The sequence below is a fragment of the Crotalus tigris genome, unplaced genomic scaffold (assembly GCF_016545835.1).
Source record: "Crotalus tigris isolate CLP2741 ecotype Arizona unplaced genomic scaffold, ASM1654583v1 scf7180000023637.1517150, whole genome shotgun sequence".
NCBI lineage: Eukaryota > Metazoa > Chordata > Lepidosauria > Squamata > Viperidae > Crotalus > Crotalus tigris.
In genome coordinates this window covers 861,566-883,394 of record NW_024100094.1, presented here as the reverse complement: position 1 = coordinate 883,394, position 21,829 = coordinate 861,566, and the positions used below count along the sequence as shown (strand labels likewise).

General features: G+C 40.2%; 1 protein-coding gene across 4 annotated transcripts in view; it reads right to left on the bottom strand.

Annotated features, from left to right (window-relative positions):
* Nucleotides 1–5,366: 5,366 nt before the first annotated feature.
* The window catches only part of ELK1 (ETS transcription factor ELK1), a 38,927-nt gene continuing 22,464 nt past the window's right edge, over nucleotides 5,367–21,829 (bottom strand). For all 4 annotated transcript variants that reach the window (XM_039320394.1, XM_039320396.1, XM_039320395.1 and 1 more), the window contains 3 exons: nucleotides 18,616–19,026; nucleotides 13,157–13,258; nucleotides 5,367–11,992 (listed from right to left, as the gene is read on the bottom strand). In XM_039320394.1, coding sequence (XP_039176328.1) covers nucleotides 11,894–11,992; nucleotides 13,157–13,258; nucleotides 18,616–19,026 — 612 coding nt within the window. In that variant the 3' untranslated portion in view covers nucleotides 5,367–11,893. The remainder of the gene's footprint in view (nucleotides 11,993–13,156; nucleotides 13,259–18,615; nucleotides 19,027–21,829) is intronic.

The window sequence follows — 21,829 nt, the reverse complement described above, 5'->3', positions numbered from 1 at the left end:
GCAGACTTGAAGCTGTGATTAACACGAAACAACTGGTAACAGTGGGAACAGGTGCGTGAATTATCTGATTATATAATAATAATCTATATCAGAATAAAACGAATTGCTTGCATTGTACAATATACAATATACTACATTGTACAACTATTCCTAGAGTGTATTTGCTGTATACACACAGAAAGCAAGTTTATACACATGCAAATTTAGTGCACATCTACTCACCTGGTCCTCTTTTGGGCATTATTCTTGGAGCTGTTTTATGGCTGTTAACACAAATTCTTGCAATTTTCAGTGGGAAGAAGAAGCAGACAGATGTATTTACAGACACCATATTTTCTTGGGGAAAAATAAAGGGAAAAACCTGAAAAGGGGGTAAATCTGAAATACATTCCTAAATTTTTTTCAAAAAAATGTATATCCTTATAACTGTGTTTTACAAAGGAAAACTAAAGAGCAAAGAAAATAAATAATTATATTAAATAATTCTAAAGGACTGCTTTCTGAAATAATTATCTTTTAAAATAAAGGATGTATGGTCATTCTAGGTCAGGGTTTTTCAATACATGCTACCGGTGGTACATTGGCATCTGATAGGTGGTACGCGGCCCTGCCCAGCCCAGACAAGTGTTAACGGGGGGGGGAGGGAACGAGCCAAAGCGGCGCAGCGCAGGACTTGCTGTGAGAGAGTCCTCAGGAGCTGCAGGGCTGCTGGGGCAAAACAAAGGCCCCAGGATAGGCACTTCCGGCACATCCGGAAGAGAAAAGAGTAGGAGAGGGGCAGAAACAGGAAGGGATATAAAAGGAGGCAGTTTTGGCGGGAGCGGGAGATTAAAAAAAGGCAGGGCTTTTCTCAGTGAAGCAGAGAGAGAGAGAGAGAGAGAGAGAAAGAGGAGGAGGGGAGGGAGGGGGGAGGGAGGGAGGGAGGGAGGGAGGAAAGGCTTTTGGAGAGGCGTGTGCATGAGAATGGAAAGGATTTTGGAGAGATGTGTGCGTGAGAAAGAGAGAAAGGCTTTTTGTGAGAGATGCCATGAGAAGAAAGGGAGAAGAGAAGGAAGGAGATGCGAATGAGAAAGAGGGAGGGAGGGAAGGAATCTAACTCTAACCCCCTCCACTGGAGACCCCCAGATCTCTCCCACAGGCGCCTGACCTGAGCGACGTACAACTGGCCACACAGCCCCACTCCCCCTCCCCAACAGTAACCACAATGCTGATGTGGCCCTCAATGAAATCAAGTTTGACACTCCTGATATAAAAGGACGAGGGGGGAGAGAGGGGAGGATGTAAAAGGAGGAGAGATGAGAAATTTATTAAATGAGATTTGTCCCATTTTACGACTTTTCTTGTCACATTTGTTAAGTGAATCACTGCAGTTGTTTAATTAGTAACACGGTTGTTAAGTGAATCTGGTTTCCCCATTGACTTTGCTTGTCAAAAGGTTGCAAAAGGGGATCAGGTGACCCCGAGACACTGTGACCATCATAAATATGAATCACTTGCCAAGCATGCAAATGTAAATCACATGACCCTGGGGATGCTGCAATGGTCATAAGTGTGAAAAATGGTCATAAGTCACTTTTTTCAGTGCTGTTGTAACTTCGAACAGTCACTAAGCGAACTGTTGTAAGTCGAGGAGTACCTATACTTTATCACTTTTTTCCTTTTTTGGGGGGGGTCATCAGGTTTTTGACACCTTGCTAGGCGGCTGGTGGTACTTGAATGTTGCCATATCCTAAAAGTGGTACAATTGGTGAAAAGGTTGAAAAGCCCTGCTCTAGGTATATTAAGCTTCCAAAAGATGCAATACACCCAAAATGAATCGCCCTTTCAGTATTATTAAACCAGATCAACACTTCTAGTCATTGAGGCCTGAGGCAGACTGAAAAGTTTTTTAAAAGGTATAGTTTCAACCATTAAACAGTTCCGACTCTTTGCATTAAGATGAACATCATTTTAAGGGGTGGGGGGGAAACAGGAGAAAGAGTGGGTGAAGCCCGCTTGTACCTTTTTTTCCTGTAATCTACCTCAGAATAAAAAATAAAAGTCATGCTGGTTTTGCAGTTTTGCTTGACCTGTGGTGTGTGTGTGTGTGTGCACGTGTGCGTGTGTGTATGTGTAACATACCATTGTGTGCAAAGATGCGTCCTTGTGCCTTGCTGTTTCTAAGATGGGCTTTTGTGGGGAAGGATGCCGGCACACAACAGCAGACCCTATGGGGGAAAAAAGACTGTTGGAAAGAGCAAGTTTTCCCTCCTTTATTATCTCCATTGTAAGGAAAAGCCATCTCAAAGTGGAGAGCACTGAAAATAATCTGGAGAACCCAGGCAATGAGCATTTCAGGCTGGTTTCTTCCTGCCAGGGCTACTGCCAGGCACAAGGGCTACTATTAAAAGATATAAATTCAATAAGTAAATATGTCCATGTGACTTTGGGTTTAACCAAAATCTGCCCCTCTGGGGCGGAGCTGAGATGCAATTTAGGAGTGGCATTTTGTGTTTAAATCCCATGTGAACAACCCTTCTTTTACTCATTCCAAGTTCCTCCTTGCTCTTACGAAAAACCTGAAGGTAAACCAAAGGAGAAAGAAAGAAGGAAAAGATCCCAATTACCACATGTGCCAGTTAGTACCTTAAGGCATGATAAAATATGGGTTAGTTGCCCTCACAAAGATTCATAAACATTCATATCGTTGATCCAAACACACAACACATTTGAGTGTGCTTCATTTTATTCTGCATATCCAGTCTGCTGGGGGGGGGGGAGATAATGCTTAGGGCTAGCCCTGAAAGGACCATTTTGCATTGCATATAACATGTATACAGTACCGAGAGGCCATACGGCGCAGGGGTGAAGTGTTAGACTAAGAGAGAGGAGGCCACGGTTTAGCCATGAAAACCCATGAGGTGACTTTGGGCCACTTATTTTCTCTCTTTCAGCCCAACAGGGCTGCTGTGTGAGGGCCGCTAAGAGGAGGGAGTGCTACACATGCTATCTTGAGCACCTTTAAAAAGGGGAAGTATCCAAAAATTAAATAATAGTGCCATTTGGGAGGATATGTCTTCTGACTGTTTGGCCACCAGGTTGGTAGGCTATAAGAGGCCAATTGGGAGACAGAGGTAGAAATTCTGCCCCCTTTAAATATGCTACTATTAAAGAAGTTTTTGCTGCTCCCAGATTCTCCATATACATCTACAAACCTATATGTTTTCTCTTAACATCAAAGCCTACCACATATGGGAAAATCCACACATCTGCTGCTTCACCCTCTCATTGCCACTGATTGCACAGTAGCCAATTACAACCCCCCCCCCAGTGATACCCAGATGTATGTGAAATATTGGCCCTAGTAGTCCCAAAAGTGCCTTTCCAAAAGACAACTGGACTTGAAAATGTTTTGCTCCTCATCCAAGAATCTTCTTCAGTTCTCTCTTTAGAAGCGAAACGTCTTCAAGGAAAAGAAACAAGTCCAGTCGCCTTTTGGAAAAGCACCTTTGAGACAACCATGACTGTCCTAGATGACTGAGACTCTCCACAGCAGCCTCAGAGAATAAAGTTTTGAATTTCCCATTGCTTCAGGTATGGCTGAAGCACCTTCTTGAATTGGCCTGCTGTGATCTGTTCTCCCAAGCTATGTATCCTGTTGCAAGGGGGAGGATACCAACCAGTTTCCCATAAAATGGAATCCTTCCTTCCCAGGAGAGGTGTAGTGGCATGGAGGCAGATCAGGGAGGATCTGCATAGAGTGCTAGTTGCACTATGGCAGAGCTCATATCACATAAGAAATGGTTGGAACGGTATTCTTGTGATCTGGTGTGTTAGCAGCTGAACTGGCTGTTTTGCACTCCAACAGCTCTTCCCCAGAATTATCTTTTTTCCTTCTTTCCTCCCCCCCCTTCTTTCTCGACTATTGACTGGAGCACCTCACCCCCCTCACTGCGAGAGACAAAATACAACACATTGTCCTTCTTGTCCTGGAAAAATGAAGCATTATATAGTCTATATCACCAATATTTGGAAGTGGAATTTGTGGTATGTAAGCAAATTTATCAGTCCAATGAAAAGATATGGCAAGATTGTGGTTCTCTGGGGGTCTGTCCTTTCTGAATTTTTCTCTTCGCAGTGGCAAAAGGAACCCGTTATGGAGTCATATTTTTTAAAGATTATGTTGGAGCATATGCACAAGGACAGTGATGGCTCAAGTGCTCAAAAACTGGCTCCCCCCCGCTCCCCCCCCAGCCCTCTGCTCCACCTGCCCGAAGGGCCACTCACCACCTCCAGGGCCCACCGCAGATCACCCAGGCAGCCCAGCAGCGCCATGGTGGCCACACCCTCTGCCTATGCCCTGCACCATCAACTGTGCGTGATGGGGCGTGAGGGCAGTCTTGTCTACGCTGCCTGGCTGCCATGTCCTTGGCTATGCTGCTCCGCGTGGGCCACACTTGGGGGCGACTCTCCTCCAGGGGGGTTGCTGGTGAGGAGGGGGTCATGGGGAGAGACGAGGCTGGGGCAATGGCATGTGTGCCCACAGAGAGGGTTCTGAATGCCGCCTCTGGCACATGTGCCATAGGTTTGCCGCCACTGCACTAGGATACCCAGGAAAAGCATTGTTTGAATTTTGATTCATCAGATAGAAGAATAGATTTGGAAGGGACCTTGGAGGTCTTCTAGTCCAGCCGTTTCTTATCCTTCCCTCTGGTGCTCTGGTGAACAGCTTGACCCTCTCTGGCTTGTGGCAGCCCCTCAGATACTGGAACCCTGCTATCAGGTCTCCCCTATTACTTCTTTTCTTTAGACTGGCCAAATCCAAGTTCCGCAGCCATTCTTCGTACGTTTTGGTCTTCAGGCTTTCGATCATCTTAATTACTCTTCTCTGAATTTTTTCCAAATTCTCAACATCTTTTCTGTGATATGGTGACCAAAATTGGCTGCAGTATTCGAGGTGTGGTCTTACTAGGGCTTTATAAAGTGGTACTCGTACTTCGCGTGATCTTGATTCTATGCCTCTGTTTATACAACCCAGGATTGTATTAGCTTTTTTGTTTGCCCTCTGCACACTGCTGGCTCATAGTCAAGTGATCGTCCACTAGGACTCCAAGGTCCCTCTCACAGTTACTGCCTCCAAGCCAGCTCTTGCCCAATCTGTAGTTGTACCTTTGCTTTTTGCTGCCTAAGTGTAAGACTTTGCTTTTCTCCATATTGAAACTCATTTTGTTGGATAGGGCCCATAGATGCTGTTCCTCCAGAAAAGTAAATATGCTACAGATTTACTTAATCACATGGACCAAGAGAGGTAAAACGTTCCAAGAGACAAATAGAACTGGAGTCTGGTAGAGGAAATAGGAAAGGAAAATAAAGAAATCAACAATGAATGAATTTTGTTGAAAAATAAATTTATTTACAGGGCAGGATCCCAGAAAGTTTCATCATAAAAATAAACAGGATCCAAACCCCAGTGCAGAGGTAACTAGAGAGGGACAGATCCCTATCACCTCTGGCTCAGGGACCAAGACCAGTTCAACAATGAAGAGAAACAGGGAAAAGAAAACATTTCCCAGACCATCTTGTAGGATTTCCTCCACGGGAACAAAATCCCAACAAAATATCTACTTCAACCAAAAATGTTAAATCCCTGGATTTTGCCCTGTTCTTTTCACATTATCTCACCAATCCCTGCTACACTCTTGACAACTCAAAAGTGTCACTGAGAAAGAAATTCTGAATATCACAGACTCAGCATGTTCAAGTGAGAAAGGCAAAAAAAGACACTCCTGGTTTTTAATATATGTTAAGATACACTCTCTTGCTATAAATTAAATCAAATATTCTTGGAATCGGTTGTGCAAAGTATCCCATTCAGAGCCTAGGAGGGAATCATTTTCCCCTGACATTCTCCCAATTAAACTTGGAGGCTACAGTCACATTTCTATGGTCAAGCATAAGCCTGAAATATGTGGATACACATTCCCATCAAAGTATTACAAAATGATACATCAGGCCTTTTTCATCAAGAATGGCCAGGCCAAATTAATGCAGGCCAAATTTATTTTATTCAAGCCCTGTGGGTGTTGGAGACCTTCCTATCTTCTTAGTCCCATCTTTTCAAGATCATCTAAAAGCAGCCTCTTGAAAATATAAGACCAAATGCAAACTGAAAGGCTTGCCGAAAGTAGACAGCACGTGAAATGGAATGAAATAAAGTCATGGTGCTTTATATAGAACTGAGAAATAATATTTTTCCTGGATTGTACTCGTGTACACAGGAATCTCCACCATGACCAGTTCTCTAACACTACCACTTTGATTCCATTAAAGAACATACAACTGATGTACCAGTTGTGCATTGCAGAAAAATACACTTTATAATGAAAGCAAAACATACTCACAGCCGCAACCCAGTGTACATTCCAGGAAAAAAATGATACCACCTGATTCTTTCATGAGGAAAAGCAAACCTTCATGGCTCTTTAAAATTAAAGATACTGTGGTATTAGCTCTTTGGGATGAAAGTTCATTGACATTAAATTTGGTGCCCCTGGTCCATAACAATAATAAAATTTTAATGTGCTTTAAGATTCCTGGTAGAGACTGGGCACTTATATTTGTCAAGTGAAATAATTTGATTTATAATTTTGTTTTTGCTTGATTGTTTTATCGTACCGGTACAGACTTGGATCTTTGCTGGAAGAGGTCAGACTTCAGTATTAAATAAGTGGATTGTTTTGAAATTCACTAGCCATACATAGGAGATTGACTCTTCGCTTATTTTCCAGATTACTTTTAGGACTGTCATTATCTTGAATGAATAGATATCCTGTTAACAATTTCAGGACAAGGAAGGCCACTCAACATCCTACTGGCAATGGCACCTGCTCATTCCTGCCTTTTGTGCACTGTCAAAGAATTCCTGCCTCCATTTATAAAAATAGTGGCAACTTTTCCTATTAAACTTACTCATTTCGAAACGTTGGCCAGCTGGCAACTAGGGCTTCTGCAGTTTTTAGCCATTATGTAGAAATAAGTATTTCTCACGGGTAACTTAGATTCTCTCTTCTACATCAAAAGCATCCTCCCTTTAAACATCATCTTACAAGAGGACAAAGTGTAATATTTCTTGGCTATAAAAAATCTTGTCAAAGAATCACACTCAAACCAATCGTTTGAGAAATGTGAGGAATGCTATGTATTGTGCATTTTAGGATTTTACTGGAATGGAGAGAAAATATACTTTCATGCTCATCTGATCTAGAAGGACAGTTCCTGATTTAAACTGGGGTAGTATTTTAAGGCTGCTGCTGCTTCTCTCTCATTCAACATTTTGCCAAGCAGATACAGTACACAGTTCATTAAAGTCCTTCATCTTTTCACCATGGTGAAAGTATAAAAGGATCCACATCTACTGCCTTCACCCAGTTCAATTAAAAATTTTGGAAGCAAACCCATGGGTTTCAGTGGATTTGAAAATCATGAAATCTTGAAAGATTCCCATTTAAGATGAACTGATCTTTGTGGTTAGGATACTATCAAATTACAATTATTTTTATTAATGTTATTTGAAAGACATCAAGCACTTCTCAGAATAAATTATCTAAATTATCTGTTTTCCCTTTTTTTTTTTAAGATAAAGGAATCCATAGCCCTATGAATCCTGAAGAGTTACTTATGGAAGGAATATAAATATATACCCATGTATCTGTATTCTGGATATATATCTTTTTATTATAGATCTCTGTAAGTGTCTATGTGCTTCTGTGTGTACAATGTTTGCAATCTTCTTTAATAGTCCTTTTGCAATTACTCCTTGAACATGCCGCCATAGCAGGGATACCTTTGTTGTATGTGTCAGCACTAATATATGGCTACAAAATATTGTCTTACTTTAGCACAAAGTTTCTGAAAGCTGCACAAGTTGAAGTGAGGAAAGAAGCCTAGGACCCTAATGCTACTGTTTGGCTCTGGGAGCCACACCCTCCTAAGCCCTATTAGGACTTTCAAGCAATTAACCCTGAAGATCAAGCGTCAGGATGGAGGGTGCCGAAGCAGCTATTTGTCCTAGACAAGATACTTGTAAAGCTACTTTGCTGGGTGCTCTCAATAAAACTGGGCAAGCCCAAGTGGCACCTGCATGAGAAAAAACAGAGGTTTAATGTGGAAAGCCAATGACTTAAGAAAGCAACCATACTCAAAGGGTTGAAACATTTGTATCGGCTTCCACATGGCTTGACCAAAGGTCAATAATGGCTTACATGACTTACTCATTGTTTGCATATGGTGTACTCAAAGTATAACCACATTTCACTTACAGTTTACAAGAAACAATGTTTGCAATTTTACTAATGGCTACTCATGGCTTGCATGTAGGAAGGCTAAAATAAAACTGAAGATTATTGTATGAAAGTACACTGCAGATCCATTACAATGCGAATACTTACTCTTGATGTACTAGTGGCATTACATAAATGTGCCACAAAATAACTCTTTGTTCATTTTTTTTACATATCAGCTTAAATGCTTTGTCCTGTCACAATATAATCTTTTCCATCTGTTTTGCTGAATAGATATATGTAAGTACAGCATGCCTGCATGTATGTGTGTATACATATATATGTATATATATGTGTGTGTGTATATACACGTACACACATACATATATGCATGCATGCTGTGCTCATAGTTTACTCTAAAGCACAGTTTACTGATACACAAATCACATATGATTTACACATGATTTGAATGGTAACACTCATGAATTGTACCTGATTGTTTTGCAGATTGCTGATTACACAACATGCCTAATTTATTAAATAAAACTGTAAACCGCCTCTTATAAAGCACTTAAGATTTCTCCCAGGAGGACACAATATGGAAGTGCAACAAAAATATAGACATCATTATTATTAATGCTACACAACAGGATGATTAAAAATAAACTGTATTTTTCTGGCTATAAACTTTTGTTTTTGAAGCCCTCCCAAATCCAGTTATCTAAAATATTGTTTAAATCTTAAACCGCCTACCCAGTTTCATTTCTTTCTTGCCAGAATAAATTCAGGCAGACTAGCTTAATTCCCTATGAAATCAGATTCTATCCCATCACTCCAAAATTACAGCAGAGCCCTATTGGGCATAAATGTAGCATATCTTTTAAACTCGTTTCTACACCAATCACACAGAAAAGTTGGAGCAGGGAGTGAGTTAAAAGCAAGTTGGCATATAGATGGTGAAATCCTGCTCCTAGCTCATCTCTCTGCAGTCAGTTTCCCAGGTAATTTAATTAAAGGTTTACATACTGAATGAGACTACTGCTAGAGCATAGAAAAATAACTTGGGAGTACAGTACAAATTGTGAGGAGGTAAGCCTGTTAGTTGCAAAAGATTATGTATTCTTCAGGCACATTCCTCTTTTCCTTTTTTTTAAATGGGTCCCTAAACCTGCTTCCCATTTTCATCGTGACTGATTCACATACAAGATCTTAACTCACAGATCTTCTGACGTTCTAAGCCCCAATAATCAGTAATTTTAGTGAAGTCATTCTTCACTGATAGATTTTCTAACATCGAAGTTCAGAGTCTAGCCTGACTTTCTCATCAAATGTTTGCTTTAATCCTTCTTATTGGTATTAATGTTTTTATTTGCTCTTACAGAGCCCTCGTTCGTTATCCATATTCTAAGGAACTGCCCAGTAGCTGTTAGTATTCCTGGAACAATAACAAGGATTCCAAGGGGCGTTGCAGAGATCACCTTCAGCACAAGATACGGAGTGACCACATAGTCATTCCAAATATACCCCCGAAAAGGCTTCAGACTGGTGTCTTTTAGATAGATTGGACTAAGACTTGAAATCTTAAACCATCTCTTATAGAGGACCTGGTCCATCATTATTCTATTATAAACTCTACCGGGAATAATTTGAAAACCACATTTCTCCACACTACGCCCTTATCTTCTTTTCACCTCAAAATCTGTACACAGGTACATACAAACAATTAGAAAGCCAAATGCTTCCCTTTCCAAATTCACTGTAAAAGAATGTTCTCTCGCTCCCATTCTGTGGTTTAAAAAATAGCTATCAAAATGGACAGACGAAAAGATAAATATAGATCTGATCCATCTACGTCTCTCTTAATACAATTTTCTTGACAATAGATAAAATTGTGATATATAGATATAGATACTCTGTGAAAAAATAGAAGGTGCCAGGAACTCTCATTAAGAATTGGCTGATACCTCTGAAATAGCATATCTTTTGTGGCATTAACAAACACTTATGGATAACCTCCCAAAAAATCACAATAAACTAGGGATGAAATTCTTGTCATCCAAATATATGAGTTCTAATAAACCCACTGACAAAGAGACACAGCCCTTTGCAGAGTCTCTATGATGCATTTGAAATAAAATGTGGAACTATAGAAATATATCATTTCCACTGTTTCCATAAAAAAAGCTTTTTTGGCTCCAGGAATTGAAGAGATTGAAAGATGGTGGATTTAATCACTGCTTTTTCCAGGATGACTCAAGAGCTGGAAGAAAACTGGAGAGGTATGTGTGATCAGGATCAATCCGTAATTAACATTTTCCACCATAATAGCTGATGCCTGACATTTCTTCAATGATGACAGAAACGAAACCATAAAAAGCAGTCAAAAATAGAGAGGGTTAAGACTTTCCCTTTGGCCTTTTTCTGTCATGACCTCTGATCGCCAGGAACTAAATTAAGGAAACCATTCTGCTACAAAAAAATTAGATTTTGAATTCAGTAAGCAGACTTCATTCGCAGGTCTCCGCGTTGACGAATCGGTGACTTTTGACCAATGGAGGAAAACGATTAAAACCTACCCAGCTATACTCTTGGTGTCAGATGGAGAAATTTTCTCCCAAAGAAATACCAGAAACATTCCTACTTCAGTGAATCAAAAAAAACCACAATCAACAGAGTTTAACTAAATGCAACTGATGCTGTTGCTTTTGCTGGTCAAACTGAAGATGGCTGACAGTTTATTCCTACTGTGTTGCCCAGCAAACACATCTCGTTATTTTTTTCCCTATGAAATCAAATCAAATACAATAATGACTTATCAGTATTCTTGGAAGAAACATGATCAACAGTGATTCCTCTTCTCTACTTTGTTCACTTGCAGTTGATGTGAGTAGCTATGACACTCCCACACCTAGCCATCCAAGATCAAAGCTGACCAAAATTCCTTATTACTGTATATCCTGCCAAAATAAAAATGGCTTGCATATCAACGTATTGTCCATACATAGACAAAACAAATAGGACTGGCACTGGTTTCTTTGTATACTCCTAAAATGAACCTGGCTGGCAGGATCTATTTCTCTAATAATAACTAAGCTAAAAGTGAGCCAGAAAAAAAAAAAGGTAGAGATGAAGTGAGATACTTGATTTATCTTGCAAAGTGGGTGAAGATTGGTAGGCAGCCTTCTTGACCTTGGACCACCAGATAAATTGTTATTAAAGGTGACTACCACCATAGGGGACAGAAAAGAAAGCCATATTGCCACAACAGTGTCAAGTAAGGGCAGCCTCTTGGAGAGGAGACCAAATAAAGCTTATATTCTCGTTGCCCTCACAGACATATTTGAGGGCTGCCTGAATTTTGCAACAAGAAGCAAGTGCAACACATCAAGTGCTTGATACTGGCAAAACACCATTTGGTTTCAAGGAAAAATTCTGGCAGATCAAAGATGAATGGATGAATCTGCTTGCTATGCCATTTTTCATTCTTCCAGCTGACGCTGCTTGAATCATCAAAGGATTCTTCCAGTTAACGAAGGGACACATAGCTGTCCAGCTGAAGTAGACCCAAGTGCTTGAAAAGAGACTCAAGCCAGTTCTTTGGCAGGAGTAGAGAATATGGTGATGCAGAGGAAAGATTATGGCTTCTGGGGACCAGGAGAAAGGACTACAGGAGTGGAGAGTCCATCAACACTGAGTGACGGGATGTGAACCTGTGAGCTAGAATTACTGGGAAACTGAAAAGAGAAAAAGGATCATTAGGATCTGCCTAATGATTGCGTAGCCTATGAAAAAAACAGTTTTGAAAGAGCATAATCTGAAGCGAGGGTGCTGAAATACTTCAGCTTCTCCCTTCCTTATTCCAAATCTCCACACATCCATACCACATACACAAACATTGGCTTTCCCACAAAAGCCATTCTTAAAAGTAAAAAAAGCAGTCACCTTGAAGACCTGGCTGTTCTCCCAGGTCTTAAGTTAGGATGACTGGAACCCCTTGTGAGTTTGGTTGTTGGCTAGATTTGACACCCTCCATTTTTCTTTTATCTACTTTCTTATCTCTTGCCAGCTGTTTTTTTAAAATAATATTTAAATTTTTGTGGTATTGCGAGCTGCCCAGAGTCATTTGTAATCGGGCAGTGCTTAAATTAAATTAAATTAAATTAATAATTAAATTAAATTAAATTAAATTAATCTTAATTCGGAAAAAAGTTAGAGCTATTGGGGGCTGAAACTAATATTTTGTAATCCCACTGTTGAACAGATTGTCAAGGTGTATTGTACATTACACCTTAAGGTCCACGCTTGAGTCAATTAAAAATAACATATAAAGAGGTCCATCGAGTTTATTTTAGGGTGCTCGAACACTCTTGAATTAAATTCCAATTGCATGGAAGCTGATATCTGGACAAAAAAAGTGGATTGCCTGTGTCTTACTTATAGCTGTAAGATTCATTAGCATTGGAAAGATAGCGCTCCAACTACTCAATTGATCAGCAAAACTGATGTCATAAGCAACTCACGAACACATCATTTCTTGGCCCAGATCAACTATGGGTGGTTATAATGAAATATGAGTATATTATACTGAATTGCTTATGTAAAATGTTTATATAGCTGTAGGTTTCTGGTAAGGTATGCCTTATACCAAAAACGTAGCCAAGCTCATTCCCAATCCAAAGTAATTCTTCATTCCATACTTGCGAACGAGGTCTGCAAACCTCCAAAACACATACAGCCTTGATGTGTCCCTTTTATGACCCAAGCTTGACTGTTCTTCCACACTCTCAGGAAATTATGATGTCAAATCCACCCACTATTAGTGATCCCAGTCTCATGTTTTACCTTCTCCTCACAGGCACCCTTTCTCTCCCACAGATGACATAGATTTCAAACCATACCTGGAAGGAAAGCTTGGCTGGGCTACGCGGTGCAATGGGGCTCAGGGTACTCCAGAAATGGATGGTGGGTGGCAAGGAACTCGGGGTGAGCAGTACTGGAGTCTGCAAAGAAGATCAGAATGAAACAACAAGAATTTTTAAAAAAAGAAAAGCAGCAACATCCCAATTCTTCAAAAGAGCCATTTATTTCATTGACCAATTTTTCCAAGTTTGGTTTTCAGGAAGAAAACAAGGAAAGAAATTGAAAGAGGAAGTTGGAACTCTTCCCTTGAGAATATTCTCATTTTTCCGCAGGTATTAAGTGACATTTTTCTTCGTTGCATACAGAGAAGCAACAGGGCTGTGGACAATCTTATAAGCTTTCTCCTTTGGTGTTTATCTGGCTATATGTATTTTTAAAATCATGGTTTATTATTGGAGAGACATACTTTTTTAATTATGCATTATTATTTGACAGACATAACCACCTGCAACACTCAGGCTTATCATTCGGCTGCAAGCTATTTTTGGAACTTGGCACACCATTTTTCCAATCGCCACCTTAGCAGATAAGGGATGCACAACAGTCAGTAGACACGAACTTTCAAAAGTCACCAATACTAAATGAAATTGGGATTTTCTAACCATAATGGCCATTTAACAAGCTTCTTCAGAAGCGTCTAGGTAAAAGTCTCAGTGAAAGGACATCCCCCATAGTTTCAGGCCATAAAACTATAAATTTTCACCTAGACTATTAGAGACTACTTTCTCATATCCAGAATTTCTCCCGATTTCTCTTGTGTCTGTTGTAGTAAGAAAAAAAAAACCAGTTGCTGGTATTCAGGGAGCAGAGCTACTGTATGGATACAGCTGTTATATATCGATGATGATGATGAAATCATCATCATCTTCTTCTTCTTCAAAGAAATTTTAAGCAATACATTCAAGTCAGGTTTGGATGCTGCAACTTGGAAAACACTCCCAAGTTCTATTCCAGCTTCAAACTTAGCGGAACCTGCTGTTAAACAAGAGAATGCCACACACATTTCATGCGTGCTGGCTTGCAAGAATGCCAAGCGTACACAGAAGAACATGAATATGTCTGGGGGTAAAAAAAAAAATGGGTTTTGGTTGCACATGTGGTACACTGGTTAAACTATTCCCAAACTTTCCTTTCAGTTAGCAGGTGGCCCGGATGAAATGCAGTAATTATCTTACTAAAATATATTGTGTGAACGCCTTGATTAGTGGCAGAGGTCAATACTTTTGTATTCATTTTATTTTCTAATTTATAAGTTCTTTAGACCAATGTAATCCTCTGAGCCTCTCAATGTAGTGTAACAGTCCACCCAGACTGGCCTGATAGGGTTTACTTGCGATACGTGGTCAATGGCACATAGAAGATTGCAACCTGGAAGGTAAGAGAAGTAAATAATAAAAAGTGTTATGAAATGAATGGGGAAAAAAAACCTGACACACTTCATGTATGAAACCAAGAGAAATGGGAAGGATGCAATAGATATGAATGAAGGTGATCTGATCTTGGGAACTGAAGTTGCTGCATACATGCAAGTATATGAAACTATAGGCTTAATTATGAACAAAATGGCTAAAGTGTAGGTCTGGAAGAATGAATGGATGCCCTTTAGACTATTTTGGGGATCTGTGAAACCACAAATTCACAGTATGAGAGAGACATTTTATCCTCCACTGATTTGGAAATCAAAAGAAAAGAATCAGGGATGAGTTTTGGGGGAATTGTGCAACATTCTGAATAGATGCAATGGGAGGGAATTATTCTGAGGGGGAAATGGATGGGTGGAGAGACAGAAATAAAACGAGGGTACAAAAATGTGATAGGGCTGTTAGAAGACCCAAGCATCTATAAGAAAGATAACTGATAAGTATCTGTTTAACAAGAAGTATGTATTATAACTATTATGGAAAAGGGATGAATCAAAAAGCCTGATGAAAGACTAAAATAGTGATCATTTTCAAGAGTAGATCTTGGGGAAAACATACACAGAAGGAAACAAAGCCAGTCAAACAACAACTGTAGGAAAAGTAAACGATATGAAAAAAAAATGCATGAAAAATATTAGCTTAGCCTCTGCACAAGGGGACATGATGAAAACTGCTTGGAAGAAAGAGGAAAAAAGTTGCATTACAAAGTGTATAGAAGGTAAAGTATGAAAAAAAAAATGCCTGGTGGAATTATGAACTGAAAGAGGCTGGGTAAGAGAAATTGCTCAGAGAATTAGTGTGACAAAAGTGGGGATGATATAAAGATATAGTATAACATGCAGAGAGAGTAAAAGACAATTGCATAAATTAAAAACTTGTTTTTTTTAAAAAAAACTGCCCAACTGACAGGCTGCACATGAGGTGGGACTGCACAGGATGGAGCCAAAGAAAACTGTCCCAACAGTTTTAGCCTCTAGAGCAGACATGTTAAACACAAGGCCCGGGGGCCGGATGTGGCCTGCGAAGTGGTTTCATGTGGCCCGCGAAGCCATCCTGGAAACAATGAGGGAACGGCCCCCACTGCCTTGGCCCTAGAGCCAATGTACAATTTTGTGGTGGCCATCTATGCTGAAACGCATTCAGTCTCCCTCTGACTTTGCCCTGGTACCCATCATGAACAACCTGGCTAAGCACAGCAAGCACAGCAGCAGCAGCCTTGAGGAGGAGGTAAGTGCAGCTGGGTGCCCCCTTGGGGAAGTGGGGCTGGGCTTGGTGCCACAGGTGCTCAAGAGCCAGGCTGGGCATTTGACTGCTGCCCAGGGCTCCAGGCAGCCTGCACCACCACCCAGCCCCCCCCCCACATGGCCTGAGAGGAACAGTGAGACTCCTCCAGTAGACCATGCCTTGGCACTTGCCCTGGTCCCACCTCCTTCTGCCAGAGACCCTCAGATCTGTCCCACTCCTGCCCAGGCCCCCACAGGCACCATTGGCATGAACAATGTAGAGCTGGCCATGCCCACCCAGTAGGCCACACCCACTCCCTTCACAACCACCCAGTAGGCCTCCCCCACCCTGGCCACACCCACCCAGCCCCCCAAGGGCAACTGCAATGCTGATGCGGCCCTCAATGAAATTGAGTTTGACATCCCTGATTTAGTGAATGTTTATCGATATGGGAAAATGGAGGGAAATTTTTTAAGATATGCCCATCCTGTTGGAAAAGTAATGGGAAAAATATGGTCAGCTGCAAGAGACAAATGTTTATGAAAAGACGTGAACATGGCTGCGTGCAAAAGCATGATCCTGCACACTCACACGGAGTGTTGGAAAATGTCAGAAGAAATACATTATTAGTATTTTGAATGCAGAGGAAATAAGATACATAAGAAGTGTGCAAGCATACAAAAAAAGGTATGGTTGGGAATGAACCAGTGATGAAAGGGCATATGAGGAATGTAAGTGTTAAAGAAGTACAATGTTAAAGAAGTACAATGAGGTGGTTCGGTCACATAGAGAGAATGAATCAGCTTTTTTTCATAGCGATGTTAATGTGCTTTCCTCCCATTCTTGAGTTGGAAGTATGTTGATATAATTCCTTCAAAGCCTACCTACAGTTTAATGTGAGGCTGCTTTAGGGCAACGACTGGTAGGTTCCCTGCTATCCTTCTCCACCCACCCAGTATTGTCTATCAATGGTAAAAACCAACCATCAATCACTTTTCTGAACATGTAGCACAGTAAGGTAGGACAGGCTATTCATTTTTATTATTTGTATTATTTCTGTATGTTGACTGAGTGCTTACCAGGGCAAGCTGAATCACCTGGGAAGTGGGCTTTTTCTCTTCTTAGGGGGGGATGGAATTCATGTGATGTTTTTTTAAAAAAGGTTTTTGCCATAGGAATAGCGCTCTCTTAATTTCTGAGAAGAGACCGATATTCTCATTGCAATTTCAACAGAAAAACACCTCTTCCTCAGATTGGCATGCCTCTCTAAGCAGTCAGGTAATTTAAACGACTAAGCCAAACTGGACATTATACGCCAAGCACTAGCCATGAAGTGGGTAGTAGACAGACAGTCATATGTATGGTGGCAATGATAGCAGAGACATCGCTCCTACTGTATTCAGCAGCCTTCCTTCTACTCCACATTCATGGAAAACATCCCATACTTGGCACTTGTTTACCTTCTCTTCCACTGTCTCTCAATAAATTTGGAATAGACTTTCTCATTTTCATACATTTATCAGTGATCTGCCCAACAGTGAAAATCTGACTCCTCATGTTTAAAGTGCATTCCTCCTAAATTAGCAAAGGGTATGTTGACAAAACTGCATTCTTGTGCCAGCGTGCTCTCAAAGCTGCATTTGGTGCTAGCAAATGGTGCTGTCCTTACAGTTTAATGTAGGACATTTTAAAGGCATCAATTGATCCATTCTCTGGTTTTGTCTTTCCTTCTATCCAGCATTACATACCTGAAGGGGGAAAAGCTACAGTTACATTTCTTAAGATGTGCATTGATTGTAACTAGAGTTCCCCAAATGGCAACTCACTGTTGCAGTGTAGATAACTTGTGAAGCTAATTCTGAACACATTTCTAGTGGTCTTCTAGAACAGGGGTCCCCAACCCTCGGTCTGTGGACCAGTACCGGGCCACAGCATGCCAGCAACTGATCCACACCAAACAAGGAAAGCCCCATCTGCAGGCTTGTGTAGCAGTCTTGTGTAGAGAAAGTTACAGTAGAGGAGGGGGGGCATTTTGAGAGGCAGGTGGGATTAAGAGAGATGTGTCCAAGGAGAGGGACCGGATCAAGAGGAAAGGGAAATCTGAGGGTGAGACGGAATTGATGAGGTTCTCCAAAAGAAAGAGATGAGAACAAAAGGCAATGTATGAATCAGGGCATGGATGTGGTGGAAGCAAAGATAGACAGTAAGGAAAGAACAGTACTAAGAGGTGCAATGAATAGATGGAGCAGTTTGGTGCAGTTGTTATTGGGGTAGAAAACAAGAGACTGTGAGTTTTAATCCTGCCTTAGACAAAAAAGCCAGTTGGGTGACCTTGGGCCACACTCAACTCTAGGAGGAAAGGCAAACCAACTCTGAAATCTTGCCAAGAAAACTGCAGGACTTGTCCAGGCAGTCACCAGGAGTCAACAATGATTCAAAGTCACCCCTGCCCCAAAAGCGAATAGTAAATTAGAATTAGTTATATGTTCTTTTCTTCTCTGTTATCTCTTGCCTTTAATCCCTTTTACTCATTACTTCATACTTGTTTTCTGTGCCTTAAATACCACTGCTAACCCCTCCCAACCCCAAGAAACATTGTGATAGGTCTGTCCGTCTTTCTGTCTAGTACTCCAAGGAAACAGTAAGCATCCCTTTCAAATTAGATACAACCGCAACAACAGCAAAAAAAAACCCCAGATCCTTTTAATTTTGAAAAGGGATCCCCAGTTGTATCCCTAGCTCATGGGAACCAATTAAAATCCAGTAAGACTTGCTGAAAAATATGGTCTCACCAGTGCGTGTGAGGAAATAACTGTGGTTGGCGTCAAGGTGCTTCCTGTCCCACCCGGCGCCAGGAGGCTGTTAACAGCTGCATTCACTTTCTCTTGAGTTGGTAATGAAGGAAGCTCCAAGACTTTAGGCTTCTTCCCTTTCTGGGGCTGTCCCTCAAGAGAAACAGACACCAGGCTGGAAGATTGTGCTTCCTTCTTCAGTAGCCTATCTCCATCTTGATGCAGCTCGGCCTCCCCGGATTCCTTCTCCAGAGAAGACTTCTCAGAAGGAGCTGTCTCTTCCTTCACTCCACCATCCATTAAAACCATCAGAGCAGCTGCTTCTTCATCAAGGTCAAGGTTCTCCTCCACTTTCACCAGCACCTTCTCATCAAGTGCAGGAGTCTCCAAAGGAATGGGCTCCACTATGACCTGGATGTGGGACAGAAAACAGAGGTGATGAAAGTGAAGCTACCAGGAGAAGATTTGGGAGATCAAAGAGAGTCTCCTAAACAAAGCAAAACCAGTTTTGATTTTGAAGTTAATTATTGTTTACAGGGGAAGTTCCAAAAATAAACTCTAGAGCCTCACTTAGCTCAAATGATTCATTTGGTACTGTAGAATATTTGTCTGGCACAGATCTACTTTTCTTCCAGAGTCCTCTGCTAATAACCAGTCCTATTGTAAAAGAATCAGTATTCACTTTTGGCCTACTGATCCGGGACTAATTTGTTTGCTGTATTTTCCTTAAAACTGAGCTTTCATCAAATGTATCTTGCAGGTGGGTCATACATTCTCTTTCCTTCAAAACACTGTCAGATTATTTCAAGATGGTCATGAAACGGAGGACCATCCTCTCCTGAGGCATTCGGAAACACATTGTCTCTACAAAACCATTTCCCCCAATCTGGTGTCCTTCATCTGTGTCAGAAATACAGTTCCTAAAATTCCAAGTCAGCAAAGTCACTGTCTATACAGGCTGGGGATTCTGAGAATTGCAGTTTCAATACATCTGGAGGGCACCGGGTTCAGAAAAAGCTTCTGTTAAAGAAAACTGGATCCCAGCAAAAAACTATTAGCAGGCTGGTTACAATTTTAATTAGAAGCTCTTTTGCTATGTCTACAAGTAACTAGGTTACCACATCAACCTAAAACACAATGTCAGTTTTACCTAAGTATGTTATATGAACCAATCGATTTCTAAAATCCTGATTTACATTACAGCATAATCTATGATGCTGTGACAGAAATGTGCTCAGTCAACAAACCAATTCTAAGCTCATAATTTAGCACAATATGAGAAGGTAGACATTGATTATATTCTAAAAGTTATTTTTTATCATCTAGCTCCTCTCTCTTCTAGGGCTTCTTCTAAACATGTTCTCCATTCCAAACCCACTTCATAGCTTTTTCTGGCTATGTATTATCCCAGCCATTACTCCACCTATGGCCATTTCTACATTGGCCAACCCTTTTCTCATAACTTTAGTTAACATGCTCCTTTTGGTGCAAAGAAACAGAAAAAGAAATAAAACAAGAGCCCCACTTTCTGACCCTTACTTGTTCATAAAGTTGTTTGAGAGTTATTGTTCATTCTGTACACGTGATACATAATTTAAACATAAAACAACTTTAGAAAAGCTCTTCTCAGTTTTTGCTCTTCATTTCCTTGTAGGTCTGTTTCCATCTCCTTTCAGCAACTGCTTTTATACTTACTTGTTTTATGTATTTATAGTTAAACTTATTTGCTTCGGTACTAATTTTATACACATACACACAAATGCGTACGTGTGAATTTTTGTAAAAATATAAATTAAAATCATATTTTGATAGTATTCTTTCTTAGGCTTGGATTTCCCATGATGGGTCCTGTTTTCCCTACATAGTATCTTCCTTTGCTTTTGATATTATAGTTTTATACTTGTATACCCTTTGTATATTGTACTGCTTTATTCTGGTCTTTTGTTTTGAACTTAAGAGAAAGCCTAGTCTAATTAAGCATTCTGCAGAGTGCTCAACGATAAATAGTAAAAAGGTTCTCAAGTAGAATACATGGACAACACTGTCAACTGGTAATTAGGACATGCAACTTTTGATTCTGGAGCTTTCTGTTTAAAAGGTATTTCCCCTTTTTAAAATATCTAGATTAAAAGGTCATGACCACAGCTGGTAGCTGCAAATTCCATATTTACCTAATGGATGGCCACAAATTTAATGACATGAAGCAGAAGAAAAACATCACATGATGTATCTAATACATTAAAACCAAGATGGAAAAATATTTTAAAATAGAGAAACTAGCTGCATTTTAAAACATTTTAACACATGATGACATTTAAAAAGTTTAACTGTCTCTTTAAAACAGCAGAAACACATTCAGAGTCCCTCTGTTTAAATGCCACTTAAGGCTCTTAAAATCCTTAAAATCTACAGAGCCTCTCTAAAATTCTCAACAAATAAAAACAATACTAATGGTAGGTGGATTAAAAAATGCCAAATCCAGTCTAAATTTATGGCTGACTGTGCAATGAACCATAGTAATTGAAAAAAACTTATATTTTTAAGAAAATAATAAGAAAATCAAAACTAATCTGTGAAGCACCACCTGGAATTGCAGAGGATATACAACAACTGAAACCACGTGTCCTGGCCATTACAGGGAAGATCAAGAACTAAGACAATTGGATATGAACATTCTAACAGATTTTTGCAGCTTAGAGCAAATCAGCATCACTTCTATAAAATCTTTGAAAACAAGAAAAGACCAACAAATAATGAAAAGCCTGACAAGAAGAGATCTTAAAATTTTAGAAAGGTTTGTGGGGAAAAAACAATACGAGTCACAGTAGGAATCCCACATAGATTAAGCAAGTTGAAATCACAGTGGAAGTACTTATATGGAAGACACTTCGATAACTGAGAAATGGTATGAAAGCCATCAGAGAAGATCAAAAACATCATCATAGATTCTGGCTAAAATCGCGGACAAATCTACCCTTGAGGTTGGGAGACCAAACGAATAAGGTTTTGGAAGCATCAGAAAACAAACAAACAAAAAATGGCCAACAACTAGAAATTTCTATTTCAGAGTGAGAAGGAAAAGGGAAATAAGCATGGAAACTATATACCCATGACCTGTTTGCCAACAACCTACAGGTTATTTAAGGGCATAAATGCAAATCAAATCTATAGTAATTTGAAAAAAAATGATTTACTTCCTGTAGAAAAAAAGGGT